Source organism: Elephas maximus, chromosome 12 (assembly GCF_024166365.1).
Source record: "Elephas maximus indicus isolate mEleMax1 chromosome 12, mEleMax1 primary haplotype, whole genome shotgun sequence".
NCBI lineage: Eukaryota > Metazoa > Chordata > Mammalia > Proboscidea > Elephantidae > Elephas > Elephas maximus.
The window spans coordinates 78,626,626-78,650,801 of NC_064830.1; the positions used below are offsets into that span (position 1 = coordinate 78,626,626).

Genomic DNA, 24,176 nt, shown 5'->3' on the forward strand with positions numbered 1-24,176 from the left:
GTCTGTCTGAGTACTGCCTATCGGGACAAACTAGTGTGAACAGGGTTTTTCATTGTGATAGAAGGTTTCTCTTGTGACAATAAAGAACGTTACTGAGAAGACATTCCATCTCCAGAGAGCAGAGGTAATCCAGTGATGGCTGCAACAGCTCCTACAGCCGCCGGGAAATAAAGCAGTGTGCAAAATACAATATGGCATTGTTATTCCAGCTAGGTTGTTTTGTTTATAAAAAGAAGGTTCAAAATGAAAAAAAATAAAATTTGATGTGATCGGTTCCTTAACTTGCTATAATACAGGGTATTAAAAAAACACCACCTTTCTTCCAATACTTGATAAAGTATTAAGAAAGCACTGATACTGAAATGCATTTTCTCATGGGTATTTAAAGATTATAGGTTACTGTGGTAATAAGAACACAGAAAAGGCCCAGAGCTACATGGAATTTTTCCTTAATACTTCTCAAATTTGTCTGTGAAGCCTGGCCACTAGAAAACAGCCACTGACCTGATCTCTAAAATGCAGGAATTGTGTTTTACTTTGAGTTAACACGTGATTTTGAGAATCCTATTCAAGCCTGGATTTTTATCTTGGATCAACGATTTAGCTTACACAGCCAGTCCAGTACTGAAATGCAATGCTAAATTTAAGGAAACCTTGATCATGAATTTGCTATAATGTATTACCAAACAGTGAACTATTAAAATTGTGCAGAAAATGAAGTACTTCACAGACTAATAACTGAACTTAATATAAGATGTTGGTGGTTCTCACTTTGGCTAATGTTTCATGTGCACGTCCTAAAATGCCAGGTAAACTAAAGCACTTTTAATTTACACCTTGTAAATTAAAAGTATCAAACGAGAAAACTGAATTAAAAAAACATTTCACTCTACCTCCACCAGAACATCGCTTTATTGTTAATCTGTCATCAACAATGTAAAACTGTAATAGATACTCTATCCTGGCTTTTAAAAAGGTAAAAGATTACATTAGATTAGCTACTTCCTATGAAAAAAAAAAACAAAACTACAGCAATCACAGAAGAGGGAAAATCTGAATGACCCCAAAAAATGTACACTAGAAGAAAAGGGGGTGTACATGAAATCAAATGTCTGTCAGATTCATTGCTTTTGAATGCACAGTGACAATTCTGGGAAACTGTACATGATAGGATCACAGAAATGACTTAAATAACCAGAATTACATTGTGTGATCATCAGACCTTTAAACAATCCTTGAATTTTCCATGTAAAATCAGTGGTTGTGGAGAAATTTCTGTTTATCACTCCAAATACAAGTTGTTAACAGCATCGAGATGGAAGTATATAAAATACATGGATTGAAATAAAAGTGAATTCGAAAGATGGCTAATCTACTAGATTGGGTAAAAGGGGAACGGGTGGGAAGGGGGAGAAGTGGGGGCAATAGGGTGGTTTTTTTTCCCCTTCATTTCAGAAGTAAGTTCTTCCAATGTAGTGTATCTGTTACATAGCTCTCCATTTTCAGTCCATTTCTGAAATTCCAATCGCATAGCCTTTTTGTACTTACTGGTCAACCCAACCAGTACTGTTGCCGAGCAACAAGTGTAACTCGAGAATCTGAATGCATCAAATCTTCCTTGGCTGTGATTTCTTCGCGGCCCCAGTTTTCTCTGTTTCTGAGCGGGGTTTGTTTTTTCCTGGATTGTACACACAGGGTCAGGTGGAATGAAGTTCCAAATCACTCTGTGCTCCGCGGCATCCTTCTTCCTGCAGCTAACCTCCTGACACGTTTGCAGCTGTTCTGTGGCAGAAAGACAATCTCCGTGTTCAGGCGGTGAGCTTTCTTTCTTTCACCCTTGACCCTGGGGTTGCAGGCCATGGTGTTGGGCGTATCCCTGAGTGCAGCTGTCCTGCAGGATTCACTTCCTAGTGCACCGAGATTTCCTAGGTTTCCTCAGAGTAAGCCCCCAGTTGCATCACCACCGACTGTGGTGTGGCTTTGGATGCCTGAGGCTGAGTTGATTCTGGTGGATGTCTGACCTCGCTTAACCAGACTTATCTCCTGTCTTCCCATTCATACCCAGGCTGTCCAACCTTCATACAGCTGAGCCAAGTTATCTAGATTAGTTGCTTCCTTAATGACATAGTCAACCTGTAAAAAACAGGCAGGACAGTAATAATAAAAGACATTTAAAACTTGAAAGGACACGCTTCACCTGTGAGTTATATGAATTGTTTGAGTGCTGTTCTAATCACTAATCATTATTAATTAAAAGGATGTGCAGTAGTAAGGTGAAAAGCAAGGTTAAGTAAGCTGGGCTTCCCTCATAATTCTAATGCTTATACGACGTGTGTGTCTCAGGAAAGTCCCTGCCCCTTTGAGCCTCACAACTCCTTAGGTGAGGAGTCCCACTGACCCAACAGGTGCGCTCAGGGTTAAGCACGTGAAGTCACTGGGTAAATGCTTAGATAATGCATAAACAAGTGCCTGGTACAGGTTCTGGAACACCGTGGGTGCTAACCAATGTCCACTGACTCTGGCTTGGCTAAATTTTCTTTTACAGTAAGAAATACAGTCTTCTCTATATCCTGAGCATCCATCAGGGCCCAATTATGGTAAATGCTCAATACGTGTCTGCTGAGTTACAATGAATACCAAGAGTTGTGTGCAAAGGCCTCGATACTTGCCCTGCCCCTGTGAGCCCCTTAACTTTCTTTCAGAGAAAATAATTATTGGAATAAAAAGCACAGTAGTCAAGCATCTATTCCCTTAAATTGAACGTACATAGACAGTCATAAAGATATGAAAAGCACAAAGCCCGTTAACATATCGGCTAGTTTCTGAAGTAAAGATACCACCCCTGATTCTAAAAATCATCCATGGTTTTTGACAAATTTTTTTCTAAAGAGTATCTCTTTTTCTTAAGGAGACACATGTTTTAGGAGATACATGCTGAAGTATTTAATCATGAAGTGTTATGATAATCTGCAACTAACTTTCAAATGATTTAGAAAAAAAAACTACTGTGCATAGATATATACACAGAGAAAGAAAAAATAAATGTGGGAAAATGTTCACAAGGGGCAAATCCACATGAAAAGCATACAGGCACTGCTACTACTTTTCTGTAGGTTTGCAATTCTTCAAAATAAAACGGGGGAATCATTTTCAAATTCATATATAATCTTAATAACAATAATGAGAAAACATTAATGACTTCAGATAAGCTTTCAGTGATACCTAAGGACATTGTACAGGTAACTATTCCTGCACCTAAAATGTCAACCTCGTTTCATTTAAAACCTTCGGGATGTCCTTCTTTAAACTGCAAATTAACTGCAGTTTGGTGGAGGAAGGAGGGTCAGGTCAGACCTTAAATTTCCTTAACAGGGTTGTGGGGAAAGCAAGTGCTAATAGGGAAAGGCCAGGGTACACTGGAGAATACTTGACAACTCCAGCTGTTACTCAAATTCTTCTGAATCCTGACTACAGATTTAAGTTCCTTACTTTTTTGATGAGCCACCAAGGCAATGGATGAGGAAGATGTTTACACCTGTACTTTTTTGGCAGCATTAAAATGTGTAACTCAAGTTACAAAACAGTCACCTGTTCAGCAACTGACATCCTCCTATTTGGATCGACATCTCGGCCCTCTAACTTGGCTTTCACTCTCTTCCACACGCTCACCGCATACGAGTTTCTCTCCTGCACAGCTACGAAGCAATGAAAACATCTCTAAGTCAAATTGCCATCTTGATTAAAAACATAACGCATCCTTATTTTAACTAATTACCTTTCCCAGTTTTAGGATCTCTGACGGCCTTTTTAGGACTACAAGCAACACTCTTGCCAGTTCCTGGAACAGCGCTTGGTGGAGTATCTGCTGATGTAGCAAGGTTTTTCTGAATCAGCTTTTTCGCATTCTGTGACATGACATCAGGCTGAGTCTTCTGACCAGTGTTGCTCCGGACTGCTACAGAGAGAGTTGGCAGTTCAATTTACATGTATACAGAAGATGGAGGGGGCAAAAGAGAAAGAGGAGAGGTGGTGGAGGTAAATATCCCAAAATAAATCAACTACAAATACACAGCCTTGAAAATAAACTTAGTTTTACAACCTTCAAGTCCTTATCCCTTGACAGAGTAACTGTCTTCCTCAAAAGCCCAAACGGACATGTTCACTAGCTTGTTGTGACACCAAAAAACTATAAACAACTTAACTGTCCAAGAGTGGAAGATTAATATAGTACACTCATAGAATGGCATATTAGATTTGGCAATTAAGTTATTTTCCAAAAGATGACTTAATGACTAAGAAATAATCAATGTAATATTAAGTGGGAAAAGCAATAAAAATTGTATTCACAGAATGATCCCAATTTGTGTGTGTGTGGGTGTATACACACATGCAGAGAAGTCAACAAATAACAAGTCAACAAACACACAGCAGCTTTACCTCTACTTAGAACTACCAATTTTTCTTTTCTGTCATTTACTTCTCTAAATCTCTCTGACCAGCATGTATTTTATAACCATAAAATAATTTTTACATGGATATTTGAATATAAACTATTTTTGAAGCTGAGATAAAACTGGTTCAGTTTGAGATATGACAGGCAGGGCTTAGGAAAACCCTTTAAAAAGATGGTAACTCTAAACATATTAGATAATTTATAGTATAATTAAACATCTAGCATCTGTATGTGGATTTATTAATAGCTCCGAGATTCAGGTCTTCTTGAAATAGGAAAGTCCTACCTGCAGCAAAGGATGGCTGATAAGTAGCAGATGATGTTGGACTTGAACATTCATTTGTTGCATCGGTGACTAAGGGTGATGCAAAACTCACTAAATTATTATAGATACTGAAATACAAAATCAAATGGTTTATTTATCAAAGGTGTTACCGGATAACTTCTTATAAATAGAAACAGAACTAAAAAACATTAAATCTACAGACAAAACTTCTTACTACAACAGATGTTTTGCTTATATTTTAAATTTAAGCCAGGATGGCAGTATTCTTACCTCTGACTTTGTGTTTTCAGCTCTTTTAAGGTGGGAGTTATTTCCTGGAGCATTTCAACATGTTCTTGACTTCGAACCTGACCCATGGCCTGGACTAATGTAAACAGCACCGTCTGAATGTTGTCTTGCCATGATTTATATTCACCCAAGAACTGCCTAACACTATTCTCATAGGGAACATCTTCACCATCTGCCAGAGCAGCTTCTTCATCCTAGAATCAACATATTAACAATTTTTCTAAAAAAGATTTTTGCTTCAGCAATTACTTTCAAGAGTTTGATTGAGAATTAATAAATATTACAAATTTCAGTTAATGTATTTAACCTGTTTATTACAGTGCAACTCCTTTTCTACAAGAATCTTGTTTCCAGTATAAATATAAAAACTTCAAGTAAAAATTAATCCTAAAATTCTATTATTTACTGTTTTGTGACCATGAAGTAATTTAGCTTTTATTGGGGCTCAGTTTCCTTAACTATTTAGATCATGTATCATGTAAGAGACTTGAGAAAGAAGAGGCAATATTTCATTCATTTTGGAGGAAAACGTATATAGGTTTGAGGGTAAAGACAGGGATGAGGATGAGCAACTGGAGATCTAAGCCTTCTGAGACTAGGCTCAAGTCTCAACTCTGATACAAGTTATGTGACCTTGGGTGAGTCGATTAATTTCTTTAAGTCTCAGTTTTTCTGTGTATAAAATCAAAATAATACCCTGCCTAAAAATATGGTTGATGAAAAAAGACAACTCAGTTACAAATAAACTGGAAGGTGTGACTTGAGATAATTTTTGTTTACAAAATGTCATTTTCTCATAAACAAAACTACTTGTAATTTTATAAAAAGGGAAAGGTAAATGTGAGGGTGTCGATGGTATCGGTCTTACCTTAGCCATTGCTTTCAGGAGATGTTTGACATCTCCAAGCTGTCGGTTATGACCAGTAAGCACAGTCTTTATATTATCAACCAGATTCTGAATTGTTTCACAGATTGTTTCTATCTGCTGTTCTTTCTCTGTCTGAACTGCCCTCTGAGTAGACATATCCTGGGTCAATTGTTTATGTGCAGACAAAAGCCATTCAGAGCTGCCAATAGGATGTTCAAGACTGGTGTCCTAAATAGAACAATCATTTGTTTGATTTTAAGTCTCAGCTGGAATCATCTGATTCCTATCATCATCATCATCAAAAGGTATAAGTAACTCAAGCTGGCATAAAGAGAACCTCAGTTGCTAGAGAGTCATGCATTAATTACCCTATAAAATAGTGCTTAATTTCAACAAATTATGAAATACAGACTAAGATTTCTAACTTTTCTGCATAATCATTCAAAGTACAAATACTTAAAGCTTAACCTGAGAAATATGTTTGGAATGACAAACACAATCCACATCCAGGTGCCTAAACTCACTCTAAACCATTCTTTAAAATGAAATCAGATATATGAATATCTCTGCAACGTTGTTAGTAATAAGCCAAATGTACCAAACAAAACAAAGAAAAAAGAATTCAGAGCTTCTCGATACACAGCCTAAAGCCTTCCCCACACTGTATAAACTCCAAGCTTATCAGCTTGGTATTTCTGGACTTAACTCATCTTTCCCATCTTCATCTCCCACTACTATCCTATGTTCAGTGCATCTGAATCACATGCTATACGCTGTCTTTTCCTTCCTCTCTGTAGCTGAGGATCCTTTTTACTTTCTCATTCATCGTTTGTGTACATGTAAGTTCCTTGAGAGCTATGACCAAGATTTTAAGTGTGACTGTATCCCTGATAACAATGTTTTACATACATAACATTCTCAGTACATGTAAACAGAGTGAATGTATTCGTTAAATTCATTTTCAGGGTGTAACACTGGCTTTATCATTTTAAACACTGAGCCTCTTTACTCTCACCAGGATTCAAAACTCACCACTCTCTGTAATAAGCGAAGCTCTAACTCAGAGACCGAGCTGTTAAACTGGGATGCAAATGAACACATTTGCTGACACCGTTTGATTAGTTCAAATAACGCTGCATCCAGGTTTAAGGCTTCTGCAGTTCTAGTTCGTAAACTTTCAAAATGAATGATATTGCTGCAGAGGAAAGTGACCTGTGAAGAAGCAAAAGAGGAATGGAACCATTTCCACAGAGAACCAAGCTGCAATTAATGACACAAACAATCACTATCTGCTTATTTCCAGAATTCAGCACCAGAACTAAAAACGTATGACTCTTTTTGGTAAACAGATGAAATTCTTACAAAGGCTTTAAATAAATGCACATTTTCATTTTTGTTGCTTTTGTTAGGTCTGAGATGGCCAAAAGCATTTAAGAACAATTACGTAAATATATCTTCTATATGCTTGTTTTTACATAGAAAATTTACTCCGTAATAAAATGGCTATTAATATTCAGCTGCAATTGTGTTACGTCGAAATTTCACAAAACATTTCTGCCAGAACATTCCCCTTCTGAGTCTGCCCCTGCTTAATTTTATGATAAAGATCACAAAACATTAACTGGACATCTGATAATAGTAAGCACATTTTTAAAGGTGCTAAGATTTTTATAACAGTACTGTTATGTTTTTAAATAGTTCTTTATCTTTATAAATACATATGGAAATATTTACAGATAAAATGATAAAATGTTTGGGATTTCTATTAAATATGGGAAAGGAATGGGGACATAGATAAGTCAAGTTAGAACTTAAGTCAATAATTATTAAACTTTGGTGACAGATACTTGGGTATCATTATACTAGTCTAGCTTTGCAACAATGGGCTTAAATATAGCAATGAAGTTAATCCACAACCTTTGGTAGTACACAAGGCCATAAAACATTTTTATTGCTGTGTGGAAAAAATAACATTCGAAATAACTTTTCAAACCTTTGGATCATCTTGGTTGCAAATAAAGATAACTTCGGACACATGGAATTAAAACTGTGTTTCTTTTTCAATATAGGCTTAATCCACTTCCTTAACAATTAATTGAAAGGCAATAAGGGCCTAGGAAAATAACAAACTGTGGGCTCAGCCTGGGGGAGGCTCCCCAAGGCCTATCCATCTTTCCCCCTCCGCTACACAGTGCTGTGTACTCTCAAGCTCTCCCTGGTTATCCCACAGGTAACTTCAAATCAGTTCTATACGTTAACTCAATTATGTCATTCTATAACTGAATGTAAAGATGGCACACGTGAGTCACAATACCTGACTTGCTCTTTGGCTCTCTTTAAGGACAAGATTTCTTCTTTCGGCTATTGTTGCTTCAAAATCTTGTAGAACAGGTGCCAATGCAGGATTGGCACCACCTGCCCACTTGAGTCGCTGCTCAATACTTGCTTCAAGTGTTGCTAGTTTTTCCTACAAAAAGTCAGCAGCATCTCAGTGAATGTTTACAACCTCTCCACTTTCCAAGGGTTGATCGTTTTACATAATATGAAAGAGAGTCAACAGAAGCAGGATGGGGCATCTCATTCAGAAATCAAACCTTTAACCTACAGTCACCTTTTAGAATTAATCTTGATTTCACTTTGAATATTTGAGCCTAAACATGCCTGGGGAGGTAAGAACTGGTTTTCAGTTTATCATCCTGAAATACGCAGAACCAAGTTTCATCTCATTTTTTCTTTAAAAAGGTCTCCAAAAATAAAACAAAGCCTGCTGCACCAAAGTCCTACTGCACTATATGGACTATCTAAGAGAAAATCTATTTATACTTTCGATTACGAAAGGTGCAAGTCAGATTCCCACAGGTTCATAAGTAAATAATGCTAAAATTCCTTCCAGATCATAGTAACAAAGCTTTCTTGCAATTTAGTCAACATTTCAGGCAGAGAAATTCGCTGTCTGACTCTCTCCCTCTCTCACACATGTACATGCACACTCCCCTAAAAAGAAAGAGGACAAGGGTTCATTCTTCTAAATGGAAAATACAGCTTTTCTCTAATATACTGTATAGAAAGATTATTTCAATCTTCAAGGAAGTGAGCTCCAGAAATAATTATACTTGTGTTTTCATTAATATCAATTCATTTAAAGAGCAGAAAAATGTCAGTTACTACTACTGGATACAGGAGGTATATAATACAAAGACACATGCAGTCACCATCAACACTAGCTTCTCTTATTTAAAAATAGGGAAGATGGGAAGATTAAATATTTAGCTGAAATGGCAAAGACAACTAAATAGAGTCAATAATACTAGTCTGGAAAAAGGTTCTGCTGTCTTTTACAACACAGAATTTCATTATCTATACAATAGAGATAAGAAAAGCCCAAGCTAGAGGCAGGGCCAAGATGGCAGAGTAGTCAAGACGCTTCCAGTAAACCCTCTTACAACAAAGACCAGAAAAACAAGAGAAAAGATTACATTCATGACAAGCCAGAAGCCCTCAACATCAAAGGCAAGGTTAGAAAACGGACTAAGCGGCTGGGGGAAGGAGCTGCGGCGGGCTGGTGGTAGCGTGTGGGCTGGTGGTGGTGGCGTTTCGCCGCAGTTTCCTCAGGCAGAAACATCCACCTGCACAGCCTACTCGCACCTCCGAAATCAGAGAAGAAGGGAGCTCTTGGCAAAAGCTGAGTACTTGCATATATTTTACCACGACCCCGCGCCCCCGCGCCCCCGCCCCCCCCGCCTGCCCCGAAGCCGGCTTCTGTGGCTGTCAGTTTCCCTGGGCCTGAGATAGGTCCTGATGTACAACCTGAGCCATTATCTCAGCCTTGGAGAAGGAATAAACCCACAGTTGGGGAAAAGCTAATCTGCCAGCTCCACTAACCTGGGGAGCTCAGGACAGAAGTGGTTCCTGTCCAGGCATAAATGGTCCATGGACTTTGAATACCTTTCTCCCCACACGGACCTGTGCAGGCCTATTTCAGGAGAACAGGCCCTTGCTGGCAGGCTGCAACTGTTTCAGCTATGTAGTAGAAAGGTGGGTGTTTGATGTTTGACACTGCTTTGCCTATTAAACAGGGTCCTCCTCACCTACCCACCTCAGGGGCCTAAGGACTGGTGGCTCCACTCAGGTCATCCAGCCACCCACAATTGGGGTCCAAGGATAACTGGTACCTCCCTGTCCTCACAACCAAAAGCATTGGGTACCCAAGGTCCGTCTGCAGAACCCACCCACCTGTGCACTCTAGGGAACAGGGACGCACTTTCCTCATGGACACTCGGGGGACGGCTGTCAGCCCCCTGCCTTGTTCAGAGCGTGAGCCCCTGCTGCAACCAGATACCGGTACCTGTACCAATCACCCCCGCCCCCCTAAGACTGCAGGACAGAGCCTGTTTCACACACTTGATGACCAACTACCTGGACACCTGAGCTGAATCCATACAAGAAAAGTGAATGGACTGGACTCTTAGGCTCATACACCTGGTAACAGCTCTAGCCATCTGGTGTCAGGAAGTTAAAGCTTCAAAGGTGAAAATAATCAGCCTAGCTGACTCAAGCAACCTATTTGGGCATATCAAAACAAAAAGCAAGAAGCTAGGATACTTTTTTTTTTTTTTTTTGATACAGTAAGCAAACATACACTAATACAAAAACTTATAGATGACTCTGAGACAACAGTCAATATCAAACCACATAAAGAGACCATGATGGCTTCAACAAGCTCTCAAAACAAGGAATCAAGGGATCTTCTGGATGAAGGTACCTTCCTGGAACTACTGGATGTAGAATATAAAAGGTTAATATACAGAACTCTTCAAGACATCAGGAATGTGATCAGGCAACGTGCAGAACAAGCCAAGGAACACACACATAAAGCAGCTGAAAAAATTAAAAAGGTTATTCAAGAACATAATAAAAATTTAATAAACTGAAGAATCCCTAGAGAGACAGCAATCAGAAATTCAGAAGATTAACAATAAAATAACAGAATTAGACAACTCAACAGAAAGTCAGAGGAGAAGAATTGAGGAGGTGGAAGGCAGAATTTGTGAGACTGAAGATAAAGCACTTTCTACAATATACTTGAAGAAAAATCAGATAAAAGAATCTAAAAAATGAAGAAACCTTAAGAATCATGGGATTCTATCAAAGAAATTACCTACGAGTGATTGGAGTATCAGAACAGGGAGGGATAACAGAAAATACAGAGAGAATTGTTGAAGATTTGTTTGCAGAAAACTTCCCTGATGATCGTGAAAGATGAAAAGATATCTATCCAAGATGCTCACTGAACTCCACGTAAAGTAGATCTTAAAAGAAAGTCACCAAGACATATTATAATCAAACTTGCCAAAATCAAAGGTAAAGAGAGAATTTTAAGAATGGCTAGGGATAAGCGAAAAGTCACCTACAAAGGAAAGAATAATATCGGACTACTCGGCAGAAACCATGCAGGCAAGAAGGCAGTGGGATGACTTATATAAAGCACTGAAGGAAAAAAACTGCCAGCCAAGAATCATATATCCAGCAAAGCTGCCTCTCAAATATGAAGGCAAAATTAGGACATTTTCAAATAAACAGAAGTTTAGGGAATTCATAAAAACCGAACCAAAACTACAAGAAACACTAAAGGGAGTTCTCTAGTTAGAAAATCAATAATATCAGGTATCAACCCAAGACTAGAACACTGGACAGAGTAATCAGATGTCAACCCAGATAGGGAAATCACAAAAATAAATCAAGATTAAAAAAAAAAAAAAAAAAAACTCAAAACAGGGAAACAGCGATGTCATTGTGTAAAAAAAGACAACATTAAAACAATAAAGAGGGACTAAAAAATGTAGTCGTAGATCTTTCATACGGAGAAGACAAGGTAATATAAAGAAATAAAAGTTAGATTTAAACGTAGAAAAATAGGGGTAAATATTAAGGTAACCACAAAGGAGAGTAACTATCCTACTCATCAAAATAAAAAACAAGAAAAAAATAGAGACTCGGCAGAGACAAAATCAACAACAAATAAGAGGAAAAGACAATATATAAACTACTCAGCACAAAAAATTCAGCAGGAAAAAGAAACAGTCGACAGCACACAAAAAGAGACATCAAAACGACAGCACTAAATTCATACTTATCCATAGTTATGCTGAGTGTAAAATGGCCTAAATGCACCAATAAAGAGACAGAGAGTGGCAGAATGGATTAAAAAACATGATCTATCTATATGCTGCCTACAAGAGACACGCCTTAGACTTAGAGACACAAACAAACAAAAACTCAAAGGATGGAAAAAAATATATCCAGCAAACAACAATCAAAAAAGAGCAAGAGTAGCAATATTAATTTCAGACAAAATAGACTTTAAAGTTAAATCCACCAAAGAGGAGAAAGAAGGACACTATATAATGATTAAAGGGACAATATACCAGGAGGATGTGACCATATTAAATATTTACGCGCTCAATGACAGGGGTGCAAGATACATAAAACAAACTCTAACAGCACTGAAAAGCGAGATAGACAGCACTACAATTATAGTAGGAGACTTCAACCCACCAAAACACATATATGATCTTTATATACAAGAGTATTTTTTAAATAAAGTACTTCCAAATTAAAAAAAAAAAAAGAGCCCAAGCTTCTTGGATATTAATAATCAGATGTAACTGCTTACATACATTCCAGAAAACATATTAAATATTCAAAGTTCTTCTAATCATAATGGTTCCCTTGATGTACAAAGGCACAATAATTTTCACATTTGTTAATAACCTGAAATATTTAATGTATCTCTACTCCTGATTTGAAATATACTGCTACTGTAAGACCCAGTTTACCTTGAACGTTAAGAAATAAAAAACACATAAAAAGTAAAAACAAAAGTGAAAAAGAATTATGCTTTTCTGGCTTAGAAGCCAAGGACAGTCGTGTAGATACATACCGAGCAGAGTAATAACATTTAATCACAGTATAGGTTATTTCTAAAAATAAAATATGCTCTGAGGAAGATCTGACAAAACACACCTGAACTGTTGCAATTGAAGTTTCAATTTGGCTTAGAGTATGGAGTTTCTTTTTCATGCTGGTTAGGATAGCAGACCGAGGTGGAGGTGTGACCGACATGGCTTGTGGTCGGTTGATAAGGAGATCTTCATGTTGCCACTGTTTAGAGAAAAAGAAATGCAAGAAAATTAGCAGGAAAAAAGCCTCTAGATAAATAGGGGAGAGGAAGTGTAAGTTAGCACTGGGGGAGAGGAAAAACAACAGCCAGCAACAGCAATGGGGGTGAGGGGTGGGAAGAGTAATATAAGAAACAAAAGAATCACAACCAGGTAAGAAATTTCCTGAGGTAGAGAATAGCTGATACATTTCTAGGATCAGTGATAACGCAACATTTAAAAAGTAATTCTGACCCTAGAGACTCCACAAGAAAACCACTGACGCTAATAGAAAAACTCAGCAAACTGAAAAGATTTTTACAATGTTTCCCCTAAAGTTGCCGATTTCTAAGGAAGTAAACCTTGCAAAATCTGCTGCAAAAGACCTGTTTAAAGTGTTGAAAAGCAAATCTGTCACCTTAAAGACTAAGGTGTGCCTGACCCAATCCATATAGTACTTTCAATCACAGCATAGGCATGTAAAAGCTGGACAATGAATAAGAACACTGAAGAAGAACTGACCCCTTTGAACTGTGGTGTTGGCAAAGCATACTGAATATACCATGGACTGCCAAAAGAATGAACAAATCTGTCTTGGAATAAGTACAACCAGAATGCTCCTTAGAAGCAAGGATGGTGAGACTGCGTCTTACATACTTTGGACATGTTGTCAAGAAAGATCAGTCCCTGGAGAAGGACATCATGCTTGGTAAAGTACAGGGTCAACGAAAAAGAGGAAGACCTTCAACAAGATGGATTGACACAGTGGTTGCAACAATGGGCTCAAGCTAACAACGATTGTGGGCATGGCGCAGGACCTGGCAGTGTTTCATTCTGTTGTACGCAGGGTTGCTATGAGTTGGAACCGACTCAACAGCACTTAACAACAAACTTTGAAACATATAAAATAATAAAACTTTACAGTATTAACTTTTTTAAGAAGGAATAAAATACACACAAAAAAATCAATGTACTATATAAGCAGGACTAATACATAGTAAACGCAATTTTAGAAGTTCGACTCCATTTTTTTTTTAAGCTTATGAGCTAAGAACATAGCTACTGATAAAAGTCCAAAGAGAAAGAAAAACGCTGGTTCCATGCACTGAACTGAAACCACCAATTCCACTATAGTGTTAAAAAAAAAAAAAAAAAAAAAGCCCCCGTTGCCAATGAGTCGGTTCCAACACATAGTGACCCTATAAGACAAAGAGTAGAACTGCCCCATAGGGTTTACAAACAGCAGCTGATGGATTCGAACTGCTGATCTTTTGGTTAACAGCTGTAGCATTTAACCACTGCACCACCAGGGTAGCAGCTTCAATATAAATGATACAAAGTAACCACTGTAAAACAATCCCTAGAAATTTAGTTCTCCAAATATTTCTCCATGTGTTAGAACATATTTGAAGCCACTGACAATTCTAGAGTTTATTTATATTTGAATAAGAACAAATTTCTATTGTGCACAGTGTCTTACATAGGACATCATATTCAGCCCTCAGTCATTATCCTTTGAGAGAGAGATTATTCCCATTCTACATATAAGAAAATCAGAGCTTAAGGAAATTAAGCTCAAAGTCTAATTTGAATCCAAATCCATCTCACCCTAAAGCCTATACTGTCATAAAAAAACCAAACCAAACCCACTGCTGTCAAGTCGATTCTGTCTCATTAAAAAAAGAGAAAAAAACCCACTGCTGTCAAATTGATTCTGACTCAGAGTGACCCCATAGGACAGAGTAGAACTTCCCCATAGGGTTTCTAAGGCTGTAATCTTCACAGGAGCAAACTGCCACATCTTTCTCCCATGGAGTGCCTGGTATGTTTGAACCACTGACCTTTCAGTTAGCAGCCTAGTGCTTAACCACTGCACCACCAAGGAGTAAGGACAAAAGCAGATTTCTAAAAATAATTCCAAAATGAAGACAGATTTATATACAAAGTTTTCATCACATCATTACAGTAACAGGGAAGTAGGCTCACTTCAGAAATAACCTTAATTAAATGCCCTACAGGAAGCCCATCCACACAATGAACTAGTCAACCACTAAAAACTGTATTTACAAAGAATACTTAATGACACGGGTATGCTAACCACACAATCTTGATGGAAACCAATTCAAAAGACACAAAGCTGTAAACACAGAATAATCTAAACCATGTAAAAGAAAAAACTGGAAAGAAAACATCAAAGTGCTAAAGACAGGTCCACTCTAGGTCGGCACAACTGCAGGCATGTTAAACATTTCTCTATATTGTTTATATTAATTCCTCCAGTTTTTCAAATTTCCTACATTGAGACAAAATACATTATAATGAAAAGCACTTACCTGAAACATGGCAATATGCAGCTGAACGCGCTGCAGGCTTGTCTTACAGGAAGAAATGCTGGTTTCCAGCCTTCGCACCAGGTCGTGCTTCTTCCAGGCAGTGTCGTAAGAGCTCGCTAACACCGTTGCCCTGTTCATGACCAACTGAGAGAACTTCCCGACCTGGATGTTTTGCTCCACCGCTTTCTTACACAGATCGTCCACGGAAACTTTGCTTTCAGCACCAAAGTCCTTTGCCTCTACTTGCGCGATGATGTCTACTCCCAGAGCACTGATAAAACTGCAAAGTGTGAGCCCCAGGGCTTGGTTTGGCAGTCCAATTAAAAGCTGCCTCACAAAATCAGCTGTGAAGGCCTTGATAGGTTTGGCCATTTGGTCTTCACTAAAACAAGAGTTTCTAAACAAGGTTTTCACATTGACAATCTGTACAGGTCCATTTACAGTATTTTGATCTTCAAGTGAGCTTGATCCTAAAAAAGGAAAATATTCTTAAAGTCTGTTATGCAAAATGAAAATACAGTAATAATGCTGCTCATTTAAAAGTACTGTAAAACCTGTGAAAGCTGGAACCTGTATAAAGCGGAAACCTGTCAGAGAAGGAAAACTCAAATATTTTCCACCAAAATGAGCGACAGAAAAGTGGTAAGACCACACCCCGTCAAAGGCGGAAAACTCACAAGACCCAGAAAAACAAGGCAGTACCACTGAGTTCCAGCTTCACAGGTTTCACTGTATTTAAATTAAGGTTTTATAAATGTACAATTAAATCAAGCCTGCTCCACTCTGCCACCTTCCGAAGTACTACGCAACTGAATCCAGCATGTTGAAATACGGAGTATTACCTGACAATGTTTTTGAAAAAGTACCACAGAGCCTGAAGAACTCCTTAATTGTCTGCAGTCTCTTTAGAAAGAAAATCTCTTCTAGCACCTGCCGGTGATTATCATCATCAAAAAAATTGACTTGGGTACTCCTGGCTTCCCTTATAATGTCAATCTTTCGCCAAGCTATAGGAATCTCCATCTTGTTTAACTACGTAAATAAAAGAAAATAAAGTTTATTTCACTACTCTTCACACACGGAACAACTATCTTATGTCACCTGCATTACTCGTACCAAGTGAATATTTACCTTTTCAACTAATAAGCCAAAAGCAGTTTCAACTTGGGCAAACATGCCATCAAACGCTACCAAAAGCATCTGGCCAGCTGACATTTTTGGTGTTTCATCAACTGAACCATTCCTTGGTTGGATTAACTCACCATACTGAGCATGCAGTATTCTAGGGGAAAAGAAAACAGAATTAAAACCCACACTGAGGAGTAATGCACTTTCAGGAGAAAAAAAGATCAGCAAGTTTCCCAGCTGGCATGTAAAGTCTAGGAAGCCTTTTGACATGAAGGAAGAAGTATTCTTAATACAATGGTATTTAATGTCAATCACACTCTAAAGCCAATGGTTCTAGCTCAGTATCTGCAATTATTCATGTGATTACGTTTTATGCAAACTTCAATTACATCAGTTTTAAAAAGCACTACATAAAATATTAAAGCCTCACTTTATGCACAGAATGTGAAATGGTATGAGCTCCCAACATTAAAATGTCAGGAATCACACAATTCTAAAGCTGGTAGGCCTAGCAAATTGCCAAGTGTGTTCACACTACTGCCACAGGGTAAGCCAAGCATGGACAGTAAACTGAAGTACCTGCCAGTTTTGGCAGGCTCAGTTTTGAACTATGCACATTTTGCATATGAGGTCTTCAAAGATACATCCCTCACATTATCACTAACATGAGACTTACAGTGTTGAAATACCCAAGTGCTATTCTAAACATTTAATATAAAAAACAAAAATACAACTGCCTGGTTCCTACAATTACTAACAGTAAAAATAATGTTAACTAGAACTTTAACTTTATCACACACACCACACAGAAATCATTTCAAATAGCTATGGAACCATTAGGAGTTGTCAAGAGAATAAAAAAACTAAGCTATCAGAGAAATTCCTAATGAAAAAAGAGCTGCAAAATGATATAAAATTTTCCTTAAGCTCATCAAAAAAAAAAGTTTCTGAAACAAGCTACAAACAGGCTGCCATAAAACCGGGGATGAAGTTTGTCACCCAAAGCATAAATGAAAGGAAATGTTCCTACATATAAGCTTAAGGGAAGCCTGGATCAGATGATGATGTTAAGTACCACTGAGTTGATTTTAGACTCACAGGGACCCCATGTGGCAGAACAGAACTGCCCCACAGGCTTTCTATCTAGGCTGTCATCTTTACACTAGGTCTTCCTCCCATGGAGCTTGCTGGGTAGGTTTGAATCACCAACCTTTCAATCAGCAGTCGAGCTCTTAACCATTGTGCCTCCAGGGCTGCAGTTTAGTGAGAAAGATAGGTGTATAGATTTAGCACCTAACTTCTTCAGGTCCTTTAGGGACAAAGGGGCCGAGAGCTTAGCTATGGGTATAACGAATGTCTGGAGGAACTGCCCGACCTCTACAGGTTTGGCTTTAAAAAACAGCACACTCCATTGTGTGTGTATCTGTAACCACAGCACTAAAATGATAAACGTACACATATGATAAAACTGTATAGGACTATACATATACACACACGCACACCAGTGCATATATAAGCGGTGAATGTTGAGTACGCTCCATGGATTGTACCAATGCCAATTTCACAGTGTTGCTACTGTACTACAGTTACGGGAAGGAGAGGGTGAAGGGTGCACAGGACCTCCCCGTGTAACTTCCTACAAATCTAGATTCATTTCGCAATGAAAATTTTTTTAAGGTAATGTATGTAAGCATTCATAAATAATTGTACTTGCTATAAAAATTAAAAAAGTAATCTTCCAGTATAATCAGCTAGAATCCTGTTAGCTGGCTTCCCCATCTCTTCCACAAGGAGACACAACATAGCTAGAGTTCACTTGCCTGGCAACATCAATGTAATGAGCGTGTGTTTCTTCTTCAAGTCCCATAGCTGCATTTCTCAAATAGGCTTGAAGAGATTCAACCAGAGTCTGCAGGGGAACACCATCAGTCGTCTGTTCAATAAGAGTGTCCAGTTCATGAAGCATACTTTCTAACGTGTATTCCCCTTTCATTAAACATCTGAGCGCTTCTGGAAATATGATTTGCCGGAAATTTGAATTCAACTCCTATAAACATGTGAGAAATAGACTGTAATGTTTTCTGAGTTTAGATAAACAATAATTTAGATAACACAGAGAATGAAGTGTCATTATCACAGAAAAAAATTTATGAGAAGTGTAGTAAGTCACACATCTGGAGACTTGATGCCATATATTAAGAACAAACTTCTGCAATCCTAACTGCATTATGGCTACAGACCTCACACTCATCTGTATTCATTCAAAGGGGGAGGTCAAACCGCTTTTCTGACCCAAAGAGATGAGAAACATAGTGTTCAATATTGAACACAAATATAAAATTTAAGCTCATTTCAAGTGTCCACCTGAAGTGAGGTGTAGACTCCATTGGCCAAGTGAACGGCCTCGGATGCTTCCGCAGGGTTAGGTATGTCCAGGTCCTGTGGCACGAGGCGGCACTGCTTTAGCAGCTGAACTAGGCAGGTGACATTTCCACTCATACTGCAGAGCTCTTCCAAGAACCAGGCCCCGTCGCGAGAGGTCAGATCCACCAGCTGCTCCCCAGCACTCGAAGCCGCCCCTTCCATCATCAGGTTACGCCTAATGAAGTAAACACGGGCACAGTCAACAAGTAGACCACTACTTTGAAACCAAATAAGCCAAAGCGCCCACGAAAGAGGACACCTCCACATCAGAAAAGAAATAAAGTAGCTGTAACATGGGCAAGAGCTCAAGAAGAAACACAGGACACATGAAATGTCAACAAGCACAGATGTTTTTAAGACAATGTAACAGTCTCAAAATGAGGCTAGCCGACTCACCTTGTAAGGGTACAAAGGGCAGAAATAATAACACTTGCTAGACTCAAAGAGCCTTCTTCTCCATTCTCATGAAGAAAAACTTTAATGCAGCGTTCAATTTCTTTCAGCTGATCTTCACAAACTGGCACAGTGACAGCTTCTTGTTTCAAGCGTTCCACCTGTCTAATAAGCCTGCTGTTTATATCTGCAGCATACCGCTGCAGGGTCATTTCAGTGGCGGTGATGAACTGACACACTGTTGGGGGTGGCTGGGGAGCATACTGCATTTCATATCTATAAAAATAAAGGGGTACATATGTATAACATAACCACCCCCTGCTTGTGAAGAAAGTTCACACTTTACAAAATGAGAGAATATTGCATTTGATCCTCAAACCTTGAAGAGTAGGAATCATTATTCATTTTATAGGAAAGAAAGTCTCGAGAGCTTAAGCAACTTCCTAAGGATGACTCATTAGGGAGTAACAGAATCAATGTTTGCTTCCAGCTCTCCTTTCGCTAATCCCACTGCTCTTATGCTGGGATACATTTTAATTAGGAAAAACACACTGTTGTATAAGGGAAAATGTGAGCTCGGGTCCTCTTAAAACCACGACAAAGATCACTGCATTCAAATACCATCAATCCTTTCAGAAAAATAAAATACAAATGCAGTTTTAGAAGTTAACAGTCACTCTGCTTCCCGTCCCAAGGAAAAGTGAAAAAATGAAGTGCTATGACTCACTTCCTATAGAGCTCCTGACAGCGCTCTACAGTGGTGTTACAGATGAGCTCTTCCATCCAGGTCTTCCACTGCTCAATGCGATGTTTCTGGAATATGGCCTTGGGATACTGCAGGGCTACGGTTGCATAGTGATGCAGCTGTTCCAGGCAGCCGCGGAGGACTGAACGCCTCTGCTGTAGAAAACTGCCAACCTCCCCCTCCAGTTGCTCACACTGGCTAATCAAGTGGGCCTGACCAGCATTCTGCAGAAACGCTGTCGCTGGCACATAGCTTGGGGGACCTTTGGGTAAAAGACAGTATTAATCACAGTGAAACCATTTCAAGTCAGCCGTCATTGAAAGGGAGCACAAACCAGAACACCACACATAAACACACACCTACAAAACTCACATGCTCATACGTGTATCTAAAATAAGTCAATCCATACCAAGATCCATTTGGGTGCTTATCTCCTGAAGCAAACTTGCAAGCTGTGTTGCTTCTAAATTATTGAATGCAGCTTGATAATGTGTTATCCACTGTTCAAATTCATTCAACTTCACCTGGATTGCTTCCTGAACAGCTCTTTGCTGAGTCTGTAGCTGTGTGTGTTCAGAATACCTAATGGCGGGGGCGGGGGGGAGGGGATAAAAGGGTCACTTGCTGTTCTTTCTTCTATGCACTTTTACGATCCCGACTCTTTGCTCATACTTGGTCTACCTGACACATTCTTTGTTGAAACGTCCCTGATTTCTCTGGTTTTTCCCGACTCCACAGTTCTATCAACTATGCCCACAGCATTTTAAACAAAACTCTTAACACACCAGGCAGGCTTTGAGTTCCTTGAAGGTAAAAGACTGATGCTTTATAGATTTTGTCGTCTAAAAGCCCATGCAATGTCTGGCACTTGCATATTCAACTAATCTTTACTGAACACCCGCTCTGTACAAAGGTCATTCGCTTATATCACCGTATTTCATTTAATGCTTAAAAAAAAAAAAAAAAAAACCTTGGCAAAGGAGATGAAACAGCTGCCGTTGTACAAATGAATACAAACTATAGAGAGAAAGCCAAAATCCTGGTTTTCTGAATCGAAGTTCAGTGTTGTAACCACCTATCTCTCGGTCACCAAGCACTCAAATAAAGCAGAAAATTTAAATGAATTATTTATTAATACTCTGAAATTACAGTCCTTAGGAGAACTTTTATTACTTAAGCAAGTGTTGCAATAATTCTTATCCAAGTCAGCAGTATTTACACAAACATAAGGTCTCCCTAATGGTATAATTTTTAATAAATTATTTGTAATAATAAAAATCCAACACTGTTTTAAACCTGTGTTGTAGAGTGTGAGAAGGATGATCCACCTCTTCGGCTCCTTCTAGAAACTCTATTTCCTCCAGCAGTTTGCCCTGTAGTTTTTCCACATCTGTCAGTTGCTCCTGCAAGCTTAGGTATTCATCTAAGCTGCTGTCCAGCTTGGGCAACACAACCAGCATCTCATCCCTGTTCTTAAACCAGTTCACCTGTAAAAAGGTATTATTAGGAAGATTCTTACAGGGTCAACTGTAACATATGAAGATGCCTGTTAGAAAGATCACATTACAAGGGCATTCCACACGTATTATTCTATTTAATCCTCAACAAAAAAAAACCTTGAAGGGTCGATGGCGTCACCCTCATTTTACAGACAAAGATATTCAGAAGTTAACTACCTCGTCCAAGTTCATATAACCACGAATTGACAGACTCGATTTCATAACACCATGTAGTTACCACACCACCACGCTGACCAAGATTAGCATCGCTGGCTACCAGGATACTTAAAATCCAGGAGGGGGAGGTATCCAGTTAAAGAACACTTACAACAGTCACTGCTAACTACATAATTACACACTTAAAAAGTTAGTCTTTTCAAATCATGAGCACACCTCCTAGGAGTACGTGTGAGACCGCATGTGTCTTTGTACAGGAGCATGTTCTACTAAAAAGACTACTGAATTGGCATATGTCACTGCCCTGTCAATATCACACATTACAGTCTGGCAAAAATGTCATGTTAGAGAGTATCACTCAACTTCTCTATGCTTGTGTTTAATAACAAAAAGACGACAATGAGTTATTATTACATCCTTGACTTCACCTTAATTTCGGCTACTCTGGAAGAGAAGAGGCTGCGGGTGATCTCGCGTTCCATCTCCCTCTTGCTCTGCTTGCTCTCAGCCTGCTGGCCACCTCCACCATAGACAGCACCAGCAAATCCTGCCTCGCCTCCAGCTGTCCAGTCCACCAGGGGGTCATACACAAACGCCTCCAGCAGTGTCAGCAGAGTCTCTCTGCCACGCCGCATAATGTGTAGAACCTATTTTGAGAAGAATTTTTAAGTAAGTTGTGCCTTAAGTTTCTTCATTAAGATGCATTTTTTCAATCCCACAGATTTTGTTAATTTAATAGGTACACTAAGAGGTATAACAGAAAAGAGCATACCTGCTCACAAGAAAGCCTAAAAACACCTTCTACTCCAGTTACACCCAGTGCTGTTTCAATGTTTTGCGTCATTCGAAAAGGGACTTTCTCAGGAACTCTAAGGCTTTTACCTTAAAAAGACAAATGGTTATATTTTTGCCCTTACACTAAAAAACATTTGACCTGTATATACATATCAAAATCCACTAAAATCTTACCTTTCTCAAAGCAAACATTGTAATCTATGTGAACAACTTCTCCTGTTGTCATATCTATGAGAACATTATCCAGATGTCTATCTCCAAGGCCAATTATGTATCCGACCATAGACATGACTGCAGTAGATCGTGCATAAGACTAAAAAAGGGAGGAGGAGCAAGTTAAACACCGCTGACAAACTTTGTTCTCCATGGACTTGATGCCCTGAAACTAAGAAGGCCAGCTTCCTAATTTAAAAACAAACAGAAAGGACTCCTCAGGGTGGCAGCATGTGGCCAGGCAGGCTCTGCACCAAGCAGCTGCATACGACATTGTGCTCCTGGCCCCAGTTTGCCTTTACCAGAATGCTGGATTTAAATTAAAAAAAAAAAAATTTTTCTTCAGCTTCCCTAGATTTTTCCCTTTCTGATTTTTTTTATTTTCCTTTTCATTTCGCCCATAACCATCCTGCTCCCATACACTGCCATGGCTTTGTGTTTTTAAGACAAGTCCACAGGGAGGTGGGAAGGGGGGCGGGGAATGGTCAAGACAGGCAGCAGGCAAAGAAATACTAAGTCCAAAATAAAACACTTACCTGTGTAACTCTCCACCACTCATCAGGCGTTGTACAAGAGGACCACAGCTCTTTAGCAAGGAGATTCGGGGGCGTGGCCTCCATTAACTCCTCTAACACTGCCTTCATCACATGAAGAGGCCAATCCCGACGGGACACATCCAGACTAAGTCCAACTGCTTTCAAAGCAGGACCAATTTTACTATAATAAAGTTCGCTAGGACGGGGTACAATTCCAGGATTCTGAGGAGTTTGGTAGGAATCTTGGGCCTTTAAAAGATATGTTTTTTTTTTTAAGGTAAAGTTTATTTAAATAAGGACAGAGATTATTTCTCATTGAAAGTAGTATTTTAAAAACTGATTTTTTCAGTAGCATTCTCTACCTACCCAGCTAAATGTCAACCACCAAATAGCCAATTCTTCTGGACATCATCTTTCTTATAATCGATATATCTTTCTTTTAATTAAGTACCACTACTTGATTGAAAAACTGGTCTAATGTTAAATTTTGAAGTTTCAAGTCAAAATTCAACACCCAAGTTACATTATTCTTTGTAACGTATCATTCCACTTTTAAATTATCATAATTCATCTATGTGGACACTTTACATTCTTCCCTCATATGATTTATCAATATAAAATTCACAACAGATATTCAGAAATCCTTTACATAAAAATTTTGATAGCTGTTCTCCAATTCTTACCTCTAATTCATCCTTCAATAATTGTTTTGTAGTCTCCTATGCCTACTTTTTTTTTTTTTTGGTGGGGGGGTAAAATATATGTAACATAAATTTTGCTTTTTTAACTATTTTTTTAAGTGTACAATTCAGTCCCTAAGCCCACTTTTAAAACTTGATTCCATTCAAACTCTTGCTCCTTGCACACCTGCCCTATCTTAG

The 24,176-nt window shown here is 38.7% G+C and overlaps 1 protein-coding gene across 2 annotated transcripts in view; it reads right to left on the minus strand.

The window, feature by feature from the left end:
* Positions 1-1,430: 1,430 nt before the first annotated feature.
* The window catches only part of SMG1 (SMG1 nonsense mediated mRNA decay associated PI3K related kinase), a 97,499-nt gene continuing 74,753 nt past the window's right edge, over positions 1,431-24,176 (minus strand). For both annotated transcript variants that reach the window (XM_049902687.1, XM_049902688.1), the window contains 22 exons: positions 23,296-23,544; positions 22,721-22,859; positions 22,524-22,633; positions 22,180-22,398; positions 21,372-21,562; positions 20,485-20,657; positions 20,058-20,337; positions 19,334-19,606; positions 18,878-19,112; positions 18,334-18,560; positions 16,517-16,667; positions 16,228-16,417; positions 15,386-15,855; positions 12,919-13,056; positions 8,210-8,362; positions 6,928-7,107; positions 5,896-6,123; positions 5,010-5,221; positions 4,740-4,846; positions 3,776-3,955; positions 3,589-3,695; positions 1,431-2,133 (listed from right to left, as the gene is read on the minus strand). In XM_049902687.1, coding sequence (XP_049758644.1) covers positions 2,056-2,133; positions 3,589-3,695; positions 3,776-3,955; positions 4,740-4,846; positions 5,010-5,221; positions 5,896-6,123; positions 6,928-7,107; positions 8,210-8,362; positions 12,919-13,056; positions 15,386-15,855; positions 16,228-16,417; positions 16,517-16,667; positions 18,334-18,560; positions 18,878-19,112; positions 19,334-19,606; positions 20,058-20,337; positions 20,485-20,657; positions 21,372-21,562; positions 22,180-22,398; positions 22,524-22,633; positions 22,721-22,859; positions 23,296-23,544 — 4,290 coding nt within the window. In that variant the 3' untranslated portion in view covers positions 1,431-2,055. The remainder of the gene's footprint in view (positions 2,134-3,588; positions 3,696-3,775; positions 3,956-4,739; positions 4,847-5,009; positions 5,222-5,895; positions 6,124-6,927; positions 7,108-8,209; positions 8,363-12,918; positions 13,057-15,385; positions 15,856-16,227; positions 16,418-16,516; positions 16,668-18,333; positions 18,561-18,877; positions 19,113-19,333; positions 19,607-20,057; positions 20,338-20,484; positions 20,658-21,371; positions 21,563-22,179; positions 22,399-22,523; positions 22,634-22,720; positions 22,860-23,295; positions 23,545-24,176) is intronic.